A 19,887-nucleotide genomic window follows, 5' to 3' on the forward strand; every position below is an offset into this window, starting at 1 on the left:
TTATTACAGAAGACAAATTTGTTCAATATTGTTTATTTACACCTAATTTAATATGTAAGTAGAGAAAAGTACACTCCAGGACTGATAATTCTAAATGAAATTTTCGAGGTTATGCTTTATATTTGAAAAATTATAAACGCCAAATTTCAGTGTCAGTTAACGTTAATTATCAATTAGGAAATGAAATTAAATCATCCACCGTTGGTAATTTACATAAAACAGTTTTTAGATAGTCGTAACAGCAATGGATACTGATTCAAAAGATGATGCTGCAACAAAACACATTTTAGACTATTATAAAAAATATTCTCAAAATAGAGATCTTCCAAAGTATTTCTCAGGAACCTCCGTGTCATATTTACCTGATATTAAAGGTTCTGTTAGTCCTGTAGCTGAAATAGAAACTTCAGTAAAAACAAATATAAGTATAATCGTAACCAGCGAAGAAATAAATAAAAATGTAGAAGAACCGATACCTAATTCGAGAGGCAGCAGTCCTATGTCAAACCACAAACTTGAATGGGATAGTGGTGCCGATATTGGTTACGGCAATTGTCAGGAGAAGCGGTTAAGAAGGAGCTTATCATTGCCAACGATAGCAGACTTGGTTGAGAAAAGAACGGATAATGATTTTGGACCTGTCACATCTAATCCACCAGTTACGAGAAGTCAAAGCAGTAGCAGTGACGGTAATGTGAAGGTAATTCTACTTACCTGTTCTAGTAGTTCGGAGTACCATAGCGATGAAAATGTGTGTTCTTCACATTTAAAAGAGAAAGAAAGTTCGACATCTTTGAGCAGTACAAATATTAAAGCACCAGTTAATACTGGTAGTTCGTCTTCCTCTTCAAGCAATAGAAATGTTGATGCACATAATATTAATGTATCCAGTTCGGATTCAAGTAACAAACAAAGCTTGAAACAATTTGCAAGTACGCTTTCTTATTTGAAACAAAAAATTGGGGTGCCGGGAGCTCATTCTACTCCAAAATTTTTAGATGAAGGGCAAGATTTTATCGATAATGCTTGTTCGGGTACACCAGTATTTAAAATGTCATCAAGTAATAATGGCGAAGACAAAAAAGTTAATTCAAAAAGTATCGGCAAGAAATTGTTAAAAAAACCTTGTAATTTGACAGTTGTACCAGCAAGAGTAAGTGAAGAGGACGTGATACACAAAAAACATGAAATCAGTAGTAGCCATCTTGGGAAGGTTCTCACAAAATATCAAAATCAGAAGATAGTCAACTTAGCAGTGACGAAACCTATTACAGTTGAATGTACTTGTAGCGGTCAACATTTAACAAATAGACCACCTCAAATAGTGGCAAAAAAATCAACAGTAGCCGTACAGACGGATGAAGTGACTGAAAAAGAATTACAGCTGATAATACGAAATTCTCAAAGAATGTATAACAATCAATCACTTGTTTACTTCGAATATTCCGAGAGTGATAAAAACAGTGGTCGTAGCACTCAAACTGATTCTGATATCATAGAATCAAACTGCGACAGCTTCGAATATTTAGTGGAACAACCATCACAGCTTAAAGACAGTGCGTTGCATAATAATGATATGAAATCAGGACAGGAGCAAGCGACGAACCTCAAAAGAACTCAGAAAACACACGATTTAAGAACTAATTACTCTGAAGAAAACTCTGAGAAGTCTTCCTCAAAAGAATTTTGTCTAGGAAATTTGGTATCAGCAGGTCTAGCAGATAATGTAGAAGATGATATTGGGAAGAGTGTTTATCTGTTACAGAGGCTGTTAAAATCAAAGAAATATGACCCGGTTACAAAGAAACGATACATCAAAAAAATCATAAAGAAAATAACGGAATCAAAGTATCTCGAGGATTCAAGCACCAGCTCTGATTTATTTGTCCCAAAGAAATTACCAAAAACCGCGGATAGAAACGAGAATAATCTTTTACAGTCTAATATTCCGTGGTACCCTGCAGGTGATCAACCGAAGCTTTCCCCGAGAAGAAAACAATTGGTTCAGAAGACTTTTACCCAGGATTTTATGCCAGGCCAACAGTCTTCTAAAGAGGAAATTAGCAGTGCTCCAGAAATAGTGCCGATAAACTCTAGAGACATGAGAAAGAATCCATTCACGCTTACGAACAACGAATTTTTGGTGAATCGTAAGTGCGAAAGTGCTGATGAAAATAAATCTATTAAAACTTTTTCCGAGACAGGCAGTACAAGTTTAGATAGGCATTACGAATCGTCGTTTTCTTCAGCGAAGAGTTATCAGAACTGGAAAGAGGAGAAAACCTTGTCTGAAAAGATTTTAGAAAAACAATCCCAGGAAAAGTCCCATAGTTCTAACGGGAATGGAGACTGTTTTGTAAAATTTGCCGATAAAGAAAGACAGTACCAAATTAGTTGGATCAATAACGAAATCTCTCACCTAGGTAAACTTAAGGGCCTTCTAGAAAAACCGAAAGTCGTTCGCAAGAATCCATTGAACGTTAAGAAAACAACCAACGTTTATACCGTGTTCAATGAAAACGATACACCATCGAAACCCAAGCGTAATTACGTTATTGAAACTGTGATTGGCTCTAAAAGTTCTTCAGAGATGAATTTTAAACTTGACGGTCAAGTTTATACCATTCAGGAATATTTGAATGCAAGAAAGGGGAGAGAGTTAAAGAGACCTAGACAAGTGACTGGAAATATCGAAGTCATTTCATCCGACAGCATTACGAATATCAAAGTCACTACGTACTGTGAAGAGTGCAAAAAATCTCCGTGCATATGTAACTTAGTGGAAGACGAGCCGGGTTGTGCCTGTTTGGGAAAATGTGGTAGCCCAACTTGCATTTGCCTGAAAGAAACACCCATAAATACTTCTACTCATCCCACTACTCGTCAAGATTATTCCAAAAAGTTGATTTCTACGATGTGTTACATTTGCAAGAAATATATTTGTGTATGTGGAGATGCAGAAAGCAAAGAACGGTTAAAAACGGAAGCAACAAATTCTAACAACGGCGTGTTAGGAACATTTATACCGGCAGCTCCTTCAAGACCTACCACCGTCAAATTTTCAACATTTCCTTCCACGTCCAAAGAAGAAAATAGAAGGAAACAAAACTTAATACCTTCCAGTCAAAAAGTAGATGTTCTCGATCAAACACTTTCTAAAAGTGGTAAGTCTTTATATCTATTATTAACTTTAAGACTGTCGTATGTACGGGGTGTCTCAAACTCGATAGTATGGGCCTACTGTGAGGATACAAAAAAATTAAATAAAATTTGGGACACATGGTGTTAAATGTGATGAGGTAAGCTTCATTTTCAATCGAATCAATCTTTGGGATTTGATAGAAACGACTAATGACGTCATCAATTATATTTTTTCCAGAAACATACCCAATTTTTTTTTCCTGTTAAAAAGCTTTCTTTTTCTAATAAACTTTAATTAGATAAATTTTTCTGTATTACTTCCCTTTTAAAAGTTATAAACAATATCGTCCTAAAGAGTTCAAAAGGAATACCACCTAAAAATCACATTAGCCGTGGAAGGATCAAGTAGTCGTTGGAAAATAATTGAATGTTCGTTGTTTATAGTGCATAAATGTCATTAAGAATAAATAAAAGGATTAATCTCGATAATTCTTTAATACAGTTAAAACAAAAGATGATAACAATAACTAAACTTAAAAAATGAGGCAAACGCTTTCATACTACATACGTATTCTCTATATGACCTCCTCTCATTTCAAGACACATATCCAATCTTCGCCTGACTTCTTTGTGGTTTATTAACATTTTGCCGTTTAACTCATTACAAGCGTTTGTGATTTTTTCTTTCAAATGATTAATATCTCGCGAAAGTATTTTGTAAACCTTATTTTTTAAGACCCCCCATAAAAAAATCGAGGAATGTTAGATCTGGTGACTTTCCGGGCCACTGAATAGGTCCATTAAGCCCAATCCATTTTTCTGGGAAACTGTTATCTAAATATTGCTGCACAATCCTGTCTTGTGGGGTGGAGCTCCATCGGGTTGAACCCATAGGTTTCTCCTTAGCTGCAAAGGCACATTGTCCAGAAGTGCAGCAAGCCCTTCTTGTAGGAAATTTAGGTAACTCACACTGTTCAGTGTATGTTTATAAAAATAAGGCCCAATTACATGTCTTCCGATGATGCCGCACCTTACATTTACTTAAAATGACCTTGGTTTTGGACTGGATTTACAATGTGGGAATTTTCAAAGGACCAGTAGTGTTTGTTGCGCCCGTTTGGCAAACCATTACTGAGAAACCGACTTTCATCTGTCCAAAGAACGTGCCGAAAAAGGTTCTGATCAACAGTTTCTACATTTACTACAATTTGAGCTATAAAATTAAGTCTGTTTGCAAAGTGACGCTCAGGCAAATACTCCAAATTGTGAATTTTGTAGTCATGATAACCATTGGTTTTTAAAATTCGTTGATTTATCCAAATTCAATTCCCGGCTAGCCTGCTGTATAGAATTTCATGGATTTTGTTCGAAATACTGTAATAGCCTAGTTGTACTAACATTGTTTCTTACCCTTCGGTCAATTATTTGACTTTTCCGAACAGAAAATGCATCTTCATTTCATCGCAAGGTCGCCTCCAATCTTGTAAAGGTTCTTTGGTCAGGAATGAGGGGATCTGGATACCTTTCTCGATATAACTCTACAGCTCTTCTTGAATTTTTTTGTGACTTGCCGTAAATTAACAACATATCAACTTTTTCTAAATGAGAAAACATAACAGGAAGTAACACACAAAATTTTCTCTAATAAAAGGTTATTAGAAGAAAAAAAAAAGAGTTTTTTAACAGGAAAAATATAATTGATGATGTCATTAGTCGTTTCTGTCAAATCCCAGATAATACTTTCGATTGAAAATGAAGCTTACCTCATTCCATTTAACACCAAGTGTCCCAAATTTTATTTAAATTTTTTGTATCCTCAGAAGTTATAGGTTTTGAAAGTGGGAATCTGGATAGAGTAGACTTCAATTTTTGACGACTTATAAATTATGTCCGGAAGAAAATTTTGAACAATTTCTGTAACTTATCAGTGCGAATTGTATGTTATTTTTGTTGTATAAGTTGTTTGTTTTTTTTATTAAATTATTCTTATTCCAAATTTTTTCCTGATTGTCAAGTTTGATGTTTAAATTTGTAATTAACTTTTGAATTTTCATTTATTTTAAATAACACAGCTACGATACGTATTATTAGTTTTTCGTGTTTTTGTTGAAAACTAACAAGAGTAAGAACAGTTTTAGAATTAAATTCCCCATAAAGTAAAGGTAATAATCTTTTAAATAACAATAGTCCAACAAAAAACACATATTCTGTTTTAAGAAAAAATAATTTTTAAATCTGAATTGGAAAGTTAATTTAGCTGTTAGTCCCGATGTAACCTATCTGAATTAATACTTAAGGATATTTTTGTAAATGCATTATCTTATAACATTGAAATCATAGACTTGTGTAAAAAAGTAGGGGGGACAATGTGTACCACACTCCTTCTTTGTTCCGTTCCTGCTTTTTATACTATTTTTAATCAAAGTTACACAAAACTTGGTGGCCTAGAATAGTCTAAGAAAAATTTCACCTAACTTAAAGAACAGATTTGTTAATAGAAATATCAAAAAGACATGCCTAAAGAAAAATAGCACAAGGAAAGCCTATTTTTTTTGGCCGAGATGATCTGTGGTGATTTAACAAGTGATATTGTGGAAAATAACTCCCTGCAAGCTACAGGCCCCTACAGATCATCATGAGATGTAGACTGTTTTGAAACTTATTAATTCTCATCAATATGCCATAGGTGACTTGATCCAAAAAATTTTAATTATTCAAGTGTCTATATTCTATATTCTTACATTTTCTGAGTGTGGGTGAGATATAACCTATGAAGTGTCATCTTTAATCACACTTTCATAGTACCTGCAGATTAGTTGGTCACTCTTTACCAGTAGGTAGAAAGATACAAAATAATACTTTACGCCCGCGGGCATTCAGTACCAGTGATATTTAATACATATGTGACTTATAGTTTGTAGGTTATATCTCAATTTTTTATTTTTCTGCAAGTCTCACATAATCAAACACTGTTAAAAATAGTATTCATGTTATACTTTTCCAAGGTACTAGTTCCTGTTGAATGTCCATCTTTTCAGAATGTTGTTTGTTACAGTTCGTTCGCCAAGAGATGAAGAAACGACTTACGGATCACTCAGAAAAGTCTTCGAAAATTGTGCTTGCACTCAAGACAACTGTACTTGCGATTTTGTCGAGAAACTGATGAATCGCTTTTCTAAAACCGATGTCCCTGTTTCGACCGCGTGCGACAATAAATGTCTGCAAACCGACCAAGGCGAAATCCAGTCTGTCGGGTTACAAACCCGTATAGATACCCAGAGCCAAAAGCAGCAGACGACGATCCTTACCGTAGACGATAAATGTCTGCAAACTGAAAAATATGTAAGCGAAAGCGAAAGCCAAACTATTGGGATACAGACTTGGGTCAACAACCAGAACGAAATTCAACAAACGAGTGTTGCTGTCGTCAATGCGCAAACGGAGTTTTTAAAATTAGAAGGGAACTTTCAAAATATTGGCATTCAAACAAAAACAGACGTTAAAGACCAAATCTTGCAAACATCGCGATCACTCGATGAACAAAACGGTTTAAAGAACAATACTAAAGGGGTTAGTTTTGTTGACGTAAATACTTCTCCGCAACCACAATCTGTTCGCACATCTCCTGATCATGTTACAAAACAAAAAGGTACACCTGACTCTCCAAAATTACATTTTGTCGGCACTTCAGCCGCAGTAGCCTCACAGACAAGTGCCGCCAACTCAGTACATTCACACAGTGACAGTTCTCGACCGACGTCTTCCTCGAAAAGTTCTGGTTTTACTTCCGACCATCAAAAGAAAGTTATATCCATTTGTTGCTGTACTCAAAGTGAGTCTAAGCCTCAGGGTAGAAATCGGGGAAGAAACGTCAGAGTTCAGATTGATAGCAGCGGAACACATTCGGAAAAAGAAGATAGAAAACGCAAAATTGACAGTCTGACGACGAATAGTGCGAGTTATGAGATATGCCCTTCCATCCTCGTGTCATCTTATAACGGTAAGTTGTAAATTAATTTAAGGATTATCACTCGTTTTTTTTAGAAATTAGTTGCCGATTTTTTTTACTATAGCGTTACTAGCATCTAATATTGTCAAAGGTATTCTAATGTTCTGCATTTGACAATGTACATAAATGTTTTATGTTTACTTGGAAGAATGTCTGAAAACATTTTTTTTAGTTTCTCTGTTAAATTTTCTCATTTGCCTGAACTGAAAAATTTTCAATGACATGCAAAATGTGGATTGTTCAAATTCTTGGGGCAAATATTCCCAATAGTTTCAAAGTCTTGAAAAAAAAGAGAAATATATTAAATTGAGTGTGACACCAACTTACCAGGTTTTCGTTGTTAGATGAGCTTAGCCGGCTTCTTCACAGATTATTATCCATAGGAAAATTGTCGGTTCAAAAAAATTTAAGCAGTTTTTGTAATTAATTACAAAGTGTACTCAGTCGCAGCAAGATTTCAGCGAGTACTCATTCAGCCCAGAAAATCAGGACCTTGTCCATGTTTCACAAAAAGAACGTTCAAAAAAAGCAAATATTTCAAGACAAAATAAATCAAGTTTAAAAAAAAAACTAAGTTGGTTATCGTCAGTCTGAAAAACCGACGATAATAAAAATAATTAAAACAAAACCACGCAAACAAATTTGTAAAATTTTTGTTAAAACATTTGTTTACAGAAAAGTTTACTATTTTCAAGAAAGCCAGTCCCTTATTTTCCTAGACATTTAGAACAATAACAGCACCAAAATAATAGCAAATAATAGCATTCTGTAAAATTTTTGTTAAAACAGTTTTTTAAAGACTTTAAATTTTGTTTAGTTATCTTCAAGAAAACTAGTCTGTATTTTTCTATGATTCAGAAGAGTGGTTACACTAAAATTATAGAAAAACATCTCTAAAATGTTTGTTAAAATATTTTTGGGAGACTTGAAATTTAAAAAGTTTACCTACAATTTTCAACAGAACTGGTCCGTATTTTTCTAGGAACAAGCATTTCGTGTGGTAGCAACAAAGAAATAGTAGCAAACAAAAATCTTTAAAACTTTCGTTTAGAAAATTTAGAAAGTGTACTCCTTATTTTTCTAGGATCAGGTATTTAGAACAATGGCAACACGAAAATAATAGCAAAAAAAATCACTAAAACTTCGTTAAAACATTTTTTTAGTGACCTTAAAGAATTTACTATTTTCAAAAAAACATCTTTACTTTCCTAGGACGGGGCATTCAGAACAGTACTCCCAAATAAAAAAATCTATAAAACTTTCAAGTTTTTCATTTTCATGAAAAGTAGTCCTTATTTTCCTGAATTTAATAGTCTCAGTACAGAAATAATAGCAAAAAATATCTCTAAAACTTGTTCAAACATTTTTCAAAGGCCTATTTCTTATTTTCCTAATATAAGGAATTTATAACAACTGCAGTATAGTAAAAAAATCTTTAAAACATTAATTTGTTTGTACATTTTTTAGAGATTTTAAGTTTATTATTTTAAATTATTATTTTTCTAGGATCACGCTCACAACAGTGGCAACATAGAAATAATAGCATAAAAAAACCAAAAATCAAATTTTTATTAAAACATTCTTTAGAGACTTTAAAAGTTTATTATTTTCAAGGAAGCTAGTCCTTATTTTCCAAGGAATATACATTTAAAGTAGTTGCCACAACGAATTAATAAAAAAAAAATGTAAAGCTTCTAAAATATTTTTTAGACCTTAAAAACTTTATTACTTTCAAGAAAACTAGTCGTTATTAAAACATTTATTTTAAAGATCTTGAAAAGTACTTATAACAACTGCAGTATAGTAAAAAAATCTTTAAAACATTAATTTGTTTGTACGTTTTTTAGAGATCTTAGGTTTATTATTTTAAATTATTATTATTTTTCTAGGATCACACTCATAACAGTGACAATATCGAAATAATAGCATAAAAAATCAGTCAAACTTTTATTAAAGCATTCTTTAGAGACTTTAAAAGTTTATTATTTTCAAGGAAGCTAGTCCTTATTTTCCAAGGACATACATACATTTAAAACAGTTGTCACAACAAATTAATAACAAAAAAATTTGTAAAGCTTCTCCTAAAATAATTTTTAGAGATCTTAAAAACTTTATTACTTTCAAGAAAACTAGTCTTTATTAAAACTAGGCCTTATTTACTTACAATCAGTCTTTTATAATTTGTAAAAATTTTGTTTAAACTTTTTTTATAGACCTTAAACAGTTTTGTTATTCTCAAGAAAACTTAAAACAATGGCAATGCCGAAATATTGATTTTAATAATAATGGCTGTGATTTAAAATGTTAATATTTGATCTCTTTGATCGCTACTGAATTCCTATTACAGATACGTCACGATCTATGAGCGAGGAGTCCTCCTCTAAACCGCCCCTAGTTATTTGCGTCTGCTGTAGTGAAAGTTATCCCATGAACAAGATATCCGTACTCGGCAGTAAGAACGAGAACTACCCGCTCTGCTGTAACTGCTTGACCAAGAGGCCTATTCTAACGTCAGTCTGTTATGCCGGCCCAGAAGAAAACTGTCCTTGCTCCAAACCCTCTACCTATAAGACTGACATGTCAGACGCAACAACTAAAAGGACCGCCATGGGCAGCGACGTCGAAGAATATTGCACTTGCACGAAACCGTTTCAGTTCAAGAATTCGAAATATTGCTCGCACTGCCAGTTTAAATTGAGGAATACCGCGAAAAGTAAAAATGGCATAGCCTACACTTTAACGTTGGAGTCGGATTGTCTCAATAAAATTAGAAGGAGAAGGAAGAAGGTTCCCTTGGAGGAGATTAGGTTGAAAGTGCCGAGTCCGTCGAAGAAGAAGAAGCACAAGGACAAGGAAAACGTTTCTAAACGGGATAAGGAAGAAAGGAAGAGGGGTAAGGAAGATGACGAGGAAAGGACATGCAATTGCGGGAGGATTATCTGTACCAGCAACTGTCATGTGCATGGTGTTTCGAGTAAGCATAGGCGACATAAGGACAGTTTGACATTGCAGGTAAATAAGTCTAGTTATAGTTTTAATTTCTTGCTTGCTATGTGTTTCGCTATTTTTACACTTTTTAATGCAAAGAACACTTCTGACAGACACTTTTATTAAAGAACTGCACATTTCTAAGACATTACTGACCGACATATCCGCAATTTGCCCTCAAACTCCCTGATAAATTCATTGGTTCGTTCAATTTGTTCATTTACAACTAGCCTGATTTTCAATAGATTGCCCACTAACACTGGTACACGATTCCATTTTTAAAAACACACTGGAACTACTTAAATGAAGATATAAAACATTTTTTCTACTTGCACGCATATGATACAAAAGGAAACGCCTAAACTGGAAACTGACATCGAGAAATGAACCCATACAGTGGTCATCCCTTTTTGTTGTAGTAGAACATTCCAAAAGCAACATTTGCTAATGTTTCAAAAATCTCTTTGTTTTTAAGATATGAGGGTTGCTTTCGCTGTACAGCAAAAATAAAACGCTCTCTCAACGGTAATAATAAAGTATTTTATTGAAAACTAACTTGTATAGAAAAAGACGTGTTGACGGGGTGAGTGTTCGTTGGAGAGTCCCTGTGTGTGGAGTCGGTCGTAAGTATATGAGTAAGCATCTGGTCGCCGGCGTCAGCTCGCCGTAGACCCTTCCTGGAACGTTGGTGCGTCCGGCTGGCGCTCTTGACGTAATGCTTAAATTTTTAAATTTTAAATTCTTGTTATCCCCACTTCATCATAAATTAAAGTATTTAGTTGAGTAAATAATAAACAAAAAGACGTGGAATAAATTCAGTTACTATTGAAATATAGGCCGATTCCATCTCAAATCATGCAGAGCTCCATGTGGACCTGTCACCAAGCTTCTCCAAAATATTTTTTTATTGTTCTAGGTCAAAAATAAGAGGACCCCTATTTTTTCTTTTTCCTCTCAGATCCATAGTTCCGTCTATTATGTACTCGGAAAATGCATCGCCGAAAAGAAAAATTTAAAAAAATTTTCCGATTGCATTTTGATTACTTGTTATTTTTTTTCATTTGTTGATACGATAAAATAATTCTTATTTTGCCTGATAGAGGGAATGGAACCCTTCAAATCTACCTTTTCAAAAATGTGCATTATTCGGCAGAAATTGCATTTTTTCAAAAAAAAAATTGTTTTTCTCAAAAAGGCCATATTTTTTTTGTTCTCAAATTATTTTTGGAGATTTTTAGTACCAATACCTTCAAATTTATCTTTCTGAACTTTGCGATTTTTGCTTTTTATCGCATAAAACTTTAAAATAAAAAAGCTACAATAACACGTGAATAAAATAAAACGTTTATTTGTATACAATTATATACAGGGTGTCGCGCTTAAATGTAATACAAGTAATTCAGTTGGTATCTGGAATTGGACCATGTCTGAGTGTTTTTTGCGTATCACTATTTCCTTTTCTTGAGGTGTTTTCCAGCCAGTGTATGAAAGTTGGATTCGAAGGTGTGCGTGCCTCAAAAATGGTGGTGGACATATGTTGTAGTTTGTTTTGTACTTGTGCGTTTAAAAATTACTGAATTTTGCTTTTTGGTAAATACCTAAATTATTTATTTCTTTAGATACTTTAATTACATATTTTTCAAATACATAATTTGATTAAAAGTTAAGTTCCTGTTTTAAGAAATCCATAATTACTAAAATTTGTGCTAAAATTTAAGCACAACACTATTCTTCGTACATCAAAATCGATATATTTTATTTTATTCATTTAAAAACTGGAAAGTAATTGTCTTGAAATTTACTAAATGTTTCACAGTAATAGTTGTTTACATTTGTTCCGTAGAAAAAGTCTACCGCGTGCACACGGGGTATGTTTCAGCTGTGTAGCATTAGGTTAAGTGCTGTTGTCATGTTGTGATGAAACTCCCCAATATTTATACTCGCTCTATTTTGAAAATTGTTAATCTTCCCCCCTGCAATATACAACTTACAACAAATGTCAAAACGTTCTTTGTTATTGTCGAGGCAGAATTATACAGAGCACTGAAAATTTTCTTTCGCTCTTCCTAGAATTTCAGGTTTGTTGTGATTATTCTGGCGGCATTTTTTATTCGTTCTTGTAGTTCTTCGACCGTATTAACTAGTGGAATACACTCGCTGTTTCAGACAACCTCATAAATTAAAGTTGCACAGGCTGAAATCTGGCTATCGAACGGGCTATGCAACTGGACTATTTTTATCAGTTCACCGTTCAGACTAAAAACATCTCGAATAATTCGAGTATTATCGCAAAGAGTACCATCATCGAGATACCATATGTTCTGATGTTCAGCGGAACAGCATCCAGTAATATTTAAAAGATCTCTTCCGCCATCTATTCAATTTGGTATAACACAAATCCTACAGGTCTTAGAACAGTCATGGAGTAAAACATGTGACATAATGCACAATCATAACTGTTCATACATTTCGCACGGAGTCTAGTAAAAAAACTTTAAAATTTACGTAAATTTAATCGGTAGGTGTCCCATTAGTATTATTTTAATGGTAAGATCTTGAAAAAAAATTACAATTGTTGTTTTTGGTGAGTGTATAGTGTAAACGTTAGTTCTCGGGATACAGGGTGTTCAAATTAATTAATCTTTTTTAAACTATCTCTGACATAGTTTTATGTAGAATAATAAAACTTAGGGTAATGATTTATTTATTTAAAGGTAAAAATTGACTGAATGCAAAAAATTAAAAGACTGTCGCTTACTTGACATCCTCTATCTGTAACGTTTGTATTTTTGACAGTACGTAATCAATTTTGTGGTGCTTAACATTTAAATATCGTTTAAGGAGCATCTTCAGAGAAATAGACCCGATTTCATCCACTCTGCCGAGTTCAGAAGGCACATGGTTTCAAATTCGAAGAGCGCACGAGTGTTCGCTAACGTCGACGCTAAGTTAAAGTTCGCAGAAGAGAATATGCAGCAACATTCGTTAAGAAGTACGTATTCTCGAAATAGTTTCAGTGTTTTGTTACATATTTTTAATTTCAGAACCGAGAAAATTGTTCACCGAGCAGGAAATGAAGGAAATCACGAAGAGGAATTATAAGAAACTGCCGGAGGTTAAGGAAAAAATTTATAATCAAAGAGAACAAAGGCTCAGGAATGCCGATAGGTTTATCGTTGACGTTTTCGCTAGGGTAAGGATTTTTACAGTTACGAGAAATGTCGCTTAGTCGTTTTTTGTTTTCAGAAAATACAGCGTTCGGTTTTGAAAGGAAAAAGCAGTTTTCCGATTGACGCAAACGTTATTTGTTTACCAAAGACTTGTAACTGTTAAGAATTTTATATGAATCTTTATATTTTTGTAATAATATTTTTAAAACAATAATATATAAAAATATTGGTTACTTTTTTATTTACATTTTCTTTATTCACGTTTTATTCTGTCATAATTTCTTTAATTACCGTTACAATTACTAAATTTTACAAAGGTTGGGAAAATTGTGGCTGGGTATTTAACGAAAAAATAGACACATTTGTTCTATTTCTAATTTTTTTCTGAACGTGCCCTGTATGTGAAGGAGATATCACGGGGATCCATTGGCATTTGGCCGCTGGTTTTTTGGAGGATTTTTTATTATTTTTTTTCTATACAGGGTGTCCGCAACTTTCACCGACAACGTTTGACTCCATATTACGAAGAAATTGTCAAAAATAAAAATTATTTAATTAATAACCTTATAACCCTTTTATCGATCACGTTAAAATTTTGCACATGTATTTGGACTATTATGGCGTATTATTTGACCACCAAATAGTAATTTGTCAAACGCATTTCGACAAAAACGAAAATTGCATCAAATTTTGGTGTTTTTTTTTTTCTTTTAATCACTAAAATTCTAAAATAAAGCGTTGTTTGCTTTTTTTATGAAGAAAAGTAAGAAAATAATAAGTGCTCAAAAAATATTTATTATACCTAAATAGTACAAAATGGCAACGCTGGAACCATTCTCGTGGGGCATATTGAATGTTTAAAAACATTTATTTTTGTGTGATTGGCGAGCATTTAAAGTAAAAAGTTAAATTTTTGAAAAAAAAGTCAATCATTTGTCAATAAATAATGTTAAAATCAACTTATCGAAAATTTCTTCAGAATATTATTTTAAAGACATGGTCAAAATTTGGAGAAAATAGAATGAAAACTGTTGGAATTATGCAAATGGCTACAGTAGGAAGCGACCTACTATATTGCCAGGTACTTTGTTGCACGACTGCCGCCCACAGAGGGCGAAACAATGTTTTTATTGCCAGTGTTGCGAGAAACAACTACTCCGCGGACTATATGCCCCGACCGGCATTGAACTATACTCGCAACCAGCTAGGATCGTTTGTTAGTTTACCCACCAGGCACATACCGGTTTCGGACTTATTAGTACTCATCAGTGTGTCATAGGTGAGACAACCGACGAACGATCCAGCCGTTATCCTTAACGACAAAGAGGTACATTGTATGTACACTGGCAATTAAAAACAAACTCCTAAGGACATATCAGTTGGTGTATTAGAGAAGTTAGAAATAAAAAGGTATGCCATGAAGCTGTACCCTTACTGCAGGTATTTATGTGGTGCAGGTAGTCGTTCTGCTGCAGTCTGATGCGCTTGTGAAAGGGCTCGATGTAACCTGAGGGATTATTTCTTTATTTATCTATCTCCCGTTATGGCCAGTATCATAACGATTAGATTGCAAAAGAAATTACTATTAAATTTGCGCGCAATCCAAGATTCAGGGAAATTTGGAAAGACTTTATCTGTTATTAAATTAACCCGAGACTCTAAAATTAAGAAAACTGTCCAGTGTGGAATCCAAGGAGAAACTGCTTTCTTCGGAGATCTCTCCTGAATTCGACACGCCCATTTCTGGGGTACAGAAGATTCGGTTCTTATCTTACTAGCGGGATCCCTGAATATCGGTGGTTAATAAACTGAACACCTTCCTCTCGTGACTCCGTATAGCAACATGGGACGGATTAGTCAATCTCATTTAATCTATTCTTATAACTTGGAAAATCCGCCTAAAAACCAGCTATTTGATCCATTGTTATTTTTCTCCCAATCTAACAATTTATTTAAGTACCTTTCAATTCCTACGCCTTTTCGAATGTATTTCGCGCGTTATTAGAAATACCGTCAAACGGGGTTAAATTGACCAGTAGGGGTAAAGTCGACCAACCGTGGACATCCAAATATATTGTGGTGCGTGATCAGACTGCTGCGTTATGTCATCATTGTAATGTGTGAATTGGTTAGCACACGTGTCAGTTGTCTTGAGAAGTGTGAACGTTGTGCAAAATAAAAAGTAGGAACTCGGAAAATGATTAATAATTATAAAGCTTAAATTTTGCATGATATGAAACATACGAAACCGTTTGATTACACGTGCAAGGTAGTACACAATAAGGGTTCTGCATGCTAGTATTATAGTTTGGTTATTTGTGAACAGATACCAATAAGAAAATAATGCTTTCATCATGTTGAAAAAATGTAGCAAATAATATCAAAAACTACTTTTGCGGGGTAAATGAAAGATTGTCTACAGAATCTACATTATTTTTTTCAAAAACCATTATTTTGTATCAACTTAACCCCGTTTGATGGTATCGATTTTTCCCTTCACCATGGGCTAAACCGTCGCTAACAGATGCCCAACACATGACCCAGACAGTCTAAGTGAACTTCTTCAAAAACATTGCTAAATTTCATGAGGCCTTCTCCTAAGGACGGCTTTACAAATTTATTACTCCCGGTGACAAAAGGCACTAGTCTCTCGACGACTTTATGGCGACGCTAAACCTACTTGAAAATTCTTAACTTTTCAATAATTATTATTGACTGAAACATTTTACTGTCTGAATGTCTGAATTGACCCATCCGTACCGAGAACTAACAAATAAAAAATCACGTGTCCCAGCTTTTGTTACATCAGAATTTCAAAAGAAAAATTTTTGTACAGGTATAAAACTTTTTTTCCCTTATTCTGAAGGTTCAAAGCATCTTTTATATCAATAATAAAAATAGATCTTCTGAAAATTATACAATGGTCTTCCAGTGACAGCTCTTCCATACCAAGGAAGGCGGAAATATTTTGATACCAAGTATTGCAAAAAAAAGAAATATATAATTACTTCGTTTTATTTTAATTACTATTTAAATATGGGAAAATGTACTCGACATTATTTTTATGTTTTATAAATAAAGTCTTCAATTACTTTTTGATTAAAGTTTGGTATTTCTCGCACCATTAAGTGCTACAATCAATTTAAACTTACAATTAAAAAAAAAACAAGAAGCAATATGTAAGTAACAAAATTTTATACCACACCTGAACGAATTAGGTTTATTAAGAAAAAAAAAGGAATCAAAGCTATTATTTGGTTACACGTAAACTAATCAAAGCTCAAACTGCATAGTAAATATTCCCTGCTACCCCCACTACGTCTTTCACTACTGCGATAGTAACCATGACTACCACTATAAACACTTTACAGATGTAGAGGCGAGCTACAAGGAGCCCACGATATTCAGTATATTTTTCAAATGAATTTTGCATGTTGAGTTAAATAGTACAAAAACATTTCCTTTTTTTGTGTTGTGCCCCCTGCATCAGCCGCCACTGGGTTTTACTCCTTAAACATATAGTCCAATTTAAAGGCCTATTTGGACCCCACCAGGTTTGTTAAGACAAAATAAAACAAAAAAGGGCTTAAAATTAAGATGATTTATTAATCAGGGTAATATAATGATGATGAGGTTTAAAGAAGTTATAAAAAATCTGCATATTTATAGTCCATCTAAAAATGCTTGAGAGTTGGAGAGGCTGTCTGTTCACGTATGAAATGCAATTAAAAAGGGAAATGTTTCGTGTGTTTTTATTTAATTTTATTGATTTATTACGTAACATGTAATAAAGCATAGACATTTTTTTCTGTTAAAGGAAATTTCTGGGTAAGTGGCATCATTGTCATCGGACTTTTTAAGACGCAGTGCATACATGTGCAAGGTTATTTCTGTCGTGTCTGCTTCTTGAGGTGGGGCACATTTATTACTTATATTACTTCCTTAGCATAGGTGTAGGTTATTTTTCCACATTTTTCTTGACCACCCAAGTGTATCTGTGATTGTTAAACGTGAATTAGTCAAGGCGAGTGTAGTTACTATACAGGTTGTTACAAATTCGCTTCTCACTACAGGGATCTCGAAAACGGTAAGAGATACCTACTAACTTAAATGGGGACAAAGTTGCTTATTCACGGGACCAATATTATCCCTCTAAAAAATCAAGGCTAACATGCTTAGTTTTCGAAATATTTGAAAAAAAAAAAACGGAAATTTTGGAAATTCGTTTTTGTTTCATTTTAGCCTTGTTTGAGATGATATTGAAAAAAGAAGAACACTTTCTCGTGACCACTTTTTGCCCTCTGTCGAATGGCATAATCAATTTTTATATGTAACGTTTCATCTCTCCAGGACCTTCATCGACTTCATTTTTTTGAATACGACCCTAGAAATTTTATTACATTTTTTGCAAGCCTTCATGACTCCCAATACTGTACTGCCTCAGCCCGAACCAGATTTAGACGTTTTGTCTCGAAAAATTCATCTTCAGTGTATTCGTTCCAAAATTATCTAAATTTTTTATTTAGATTTCTTTGTTTATTGAATTATCGTGCACTGTAAGTGTCGTTAGATACTGTGAAATCCATTGATGATGGTCCTGGAGAGACGAAACGTTACATATAAAAACTGATTATGCCATTCGATAGAGGGCAAAAGTGATCATGAGAAAGTGTTCTTCTTTTTTCAATATCACCTCAAAGCTGAAATGAAACAAAATTACGTTTTTTTTCAAATATTTCGAAAACTAATTATGTTAGCCTTGATTTTTTAGAGGCATAATGTTGGTCCGCTGATTACGCAACTTTGCCCCCATTTAAGCTACTTCGTACCTCTCACCGTTTTCGAGATCCCTGTAGTGAGAAGCGAATTTGTAACAGCCTGTATGTATGACATGGTGTCAAATTGTAATGAAATCATAGTAACACTTTTTCATGTTAATTTATTTTAAATTTACTTCTGCTGTTTATGTGAGCAACGAGCTTCACCTTAGTATTTCTTGAAAAATGTAGGATTTTCAACTATGTACACATTTTTTTGTATTATCCTTTGAGGTATGCAAAACCTTTAGGATGTTTCAGAAATTGTGACGTTTAACATTCCTTTAATTATATCCCTCAGACTACCCGCACCAACGTCACTGCTATTGGACGTTTTTTTTAAGACAGTATTTGTGTGCAAATTTTGACATTTTTATCATTGTCCGATTTAAAGATAATTGAGAAAAACCTTTTTCAAAGTAAACGACACCCTGTATCTCAGAAACATAAAGTTAATGAGAAAATGTAATATGAACTACCTCCACTATTTTCCAAGATGAACTCACACCCCCCAATTTTTTGAAGTTTAAATGGGACACTCTGTACTTACCATACTGATTATTTCTTTTTCCAAAAAACAACACGCATGTGTCTGCATAATGGTGAATCCATCACAGTTGGAGGTAGTTTAATTCACAAGCATTTTTAGATGCACTGTACATACAGACAAAAGTAAAATAAAATTACTGGATAATTACATAAGATGCATCGTAGAACAATAACAGCATAAAAATATTTGAGGCGAGTCCATAGGTTCTACGCCACTGGTTAATCCTGTCAATCTGGAAAAATTATAAATATTTCTGAGTACCTATATGCAAAAGGTTTGGATAAGTCTTCATAAGTGATTACAAGCCACGTGACTAGTGATTTTATTTGGAACAGTAATTTTATTTCCTTCGCGTTGGCAATTCAATTTTGGTAATATTAAAATTTATTGAAACAATAAGATCAAAGTCACCTTAGAGTACAAAATTTTCTTTCAGCGGCTTGTGATTGATGTAATTTTTCACGATATTTTATTTAACCAATCAGCGGTCGTATTATCTCGAGCGTAGATGTAACGATTTTTCATTGTTTATTATAAATCCGTGCTCTAAGATATAGGGATTTTCGGTTGACAATACCAACGAGCAATGTTGGTTGCCTAAGCTCGGCGGTTACATAGCTTGTAATCATTCATGAAGTCTCTATCATGTTATTATTTAGAGGTTTTCTGATATTTTATCAATGTACAGGGTGTTGCACAATTCTGCTAACAAAATTCTACAGGTAGGATGCTAGAAAGATACTAAAATAAATAATTCATATTAGGGCTGCCAACTTTTCATTTTTAAAATACAGGATGACAAAGTTTTTTACTTTGAAGAAATTAAAAAAATGACTAAAAAATTATCAAATGAAATCATGAAACATTTTTGAATTTATTTGATTCAGGCAGAGATTTTAAAGTGCACACAAAGAACACAATGCTAACAAAAACGAATGCATTATTTCTTAACTCAAAATTCATACAGATGTGGCACAAAATTAAAAAAAAGAGCTGTAATCGCGTGCGACAAACAAACTTAAACGTAAATAGGTTATTTATCCGTTTTCTGTTTCTCTCATGATGTAATTAATTCATTGTTAACTAAAAAAGAAGTGGAGACCAATGAAAGTTAAAAAGGCCCATTGTTCGAACCTTAACCCTTACCTAATATTGTTAATGAAGAGTGAATGATACTACTCGTAGGTCCTTGGTAATGCCTCTTCCGAATAA

The 19,887-nt window shown here is 33.6% G+C and overlaps 1 protein-coding gene across 1 annotated transcript; it reads left to right on the forward strand.

Annotated features, from left to right (window-relative positions):
• The first annotated feature begins 147 nt into the window (after positions 1 to 147).
• Positions 148 to 13,503, forward strand: LOC108917157. Its single transcript, XM_018723636.1, has 6 exons — positions 148 to 3,164; positions 6,197 to 7,141; positions 9,498 to 10,162; positions 12,980 to 13,130; positions 13,183 to 13,331; positions 13,385 to 13,503. The coding sequence occupies exons 1-6, from the start codon at positions 245 to 247 to the stop codon at positions 13,469 to 13,471; spliced, it is 4,917 nt and encodes a 1,638-aa protein (XP_018579152.1). The 5' UTR covers positions 148 to 244; the 3' UTR covers positions 13,472 to 13,503.
• The last annotated feature ends 6,384 nt before the right edge of the window (positions 13,504 to 19,887 follow it).

The sequence above is a fragment of the Anoplophora glabripennis genome, unplaced genomic scaffold (assembly GCF_000390285.2).
Source record: "Anoplophora glabripennis isolate ALB-LARVAE unplaced genomic scaffold, Agla_2.0 scaffold85, whole genome shotgun sequence".
Classification (NCBI taxonomy): Eukaryota; Metazoa; Arthropoda; class Insecta; order Coleoptera; family Cerambycidae; genus Anoplophora; species Anoplophora glabripennis.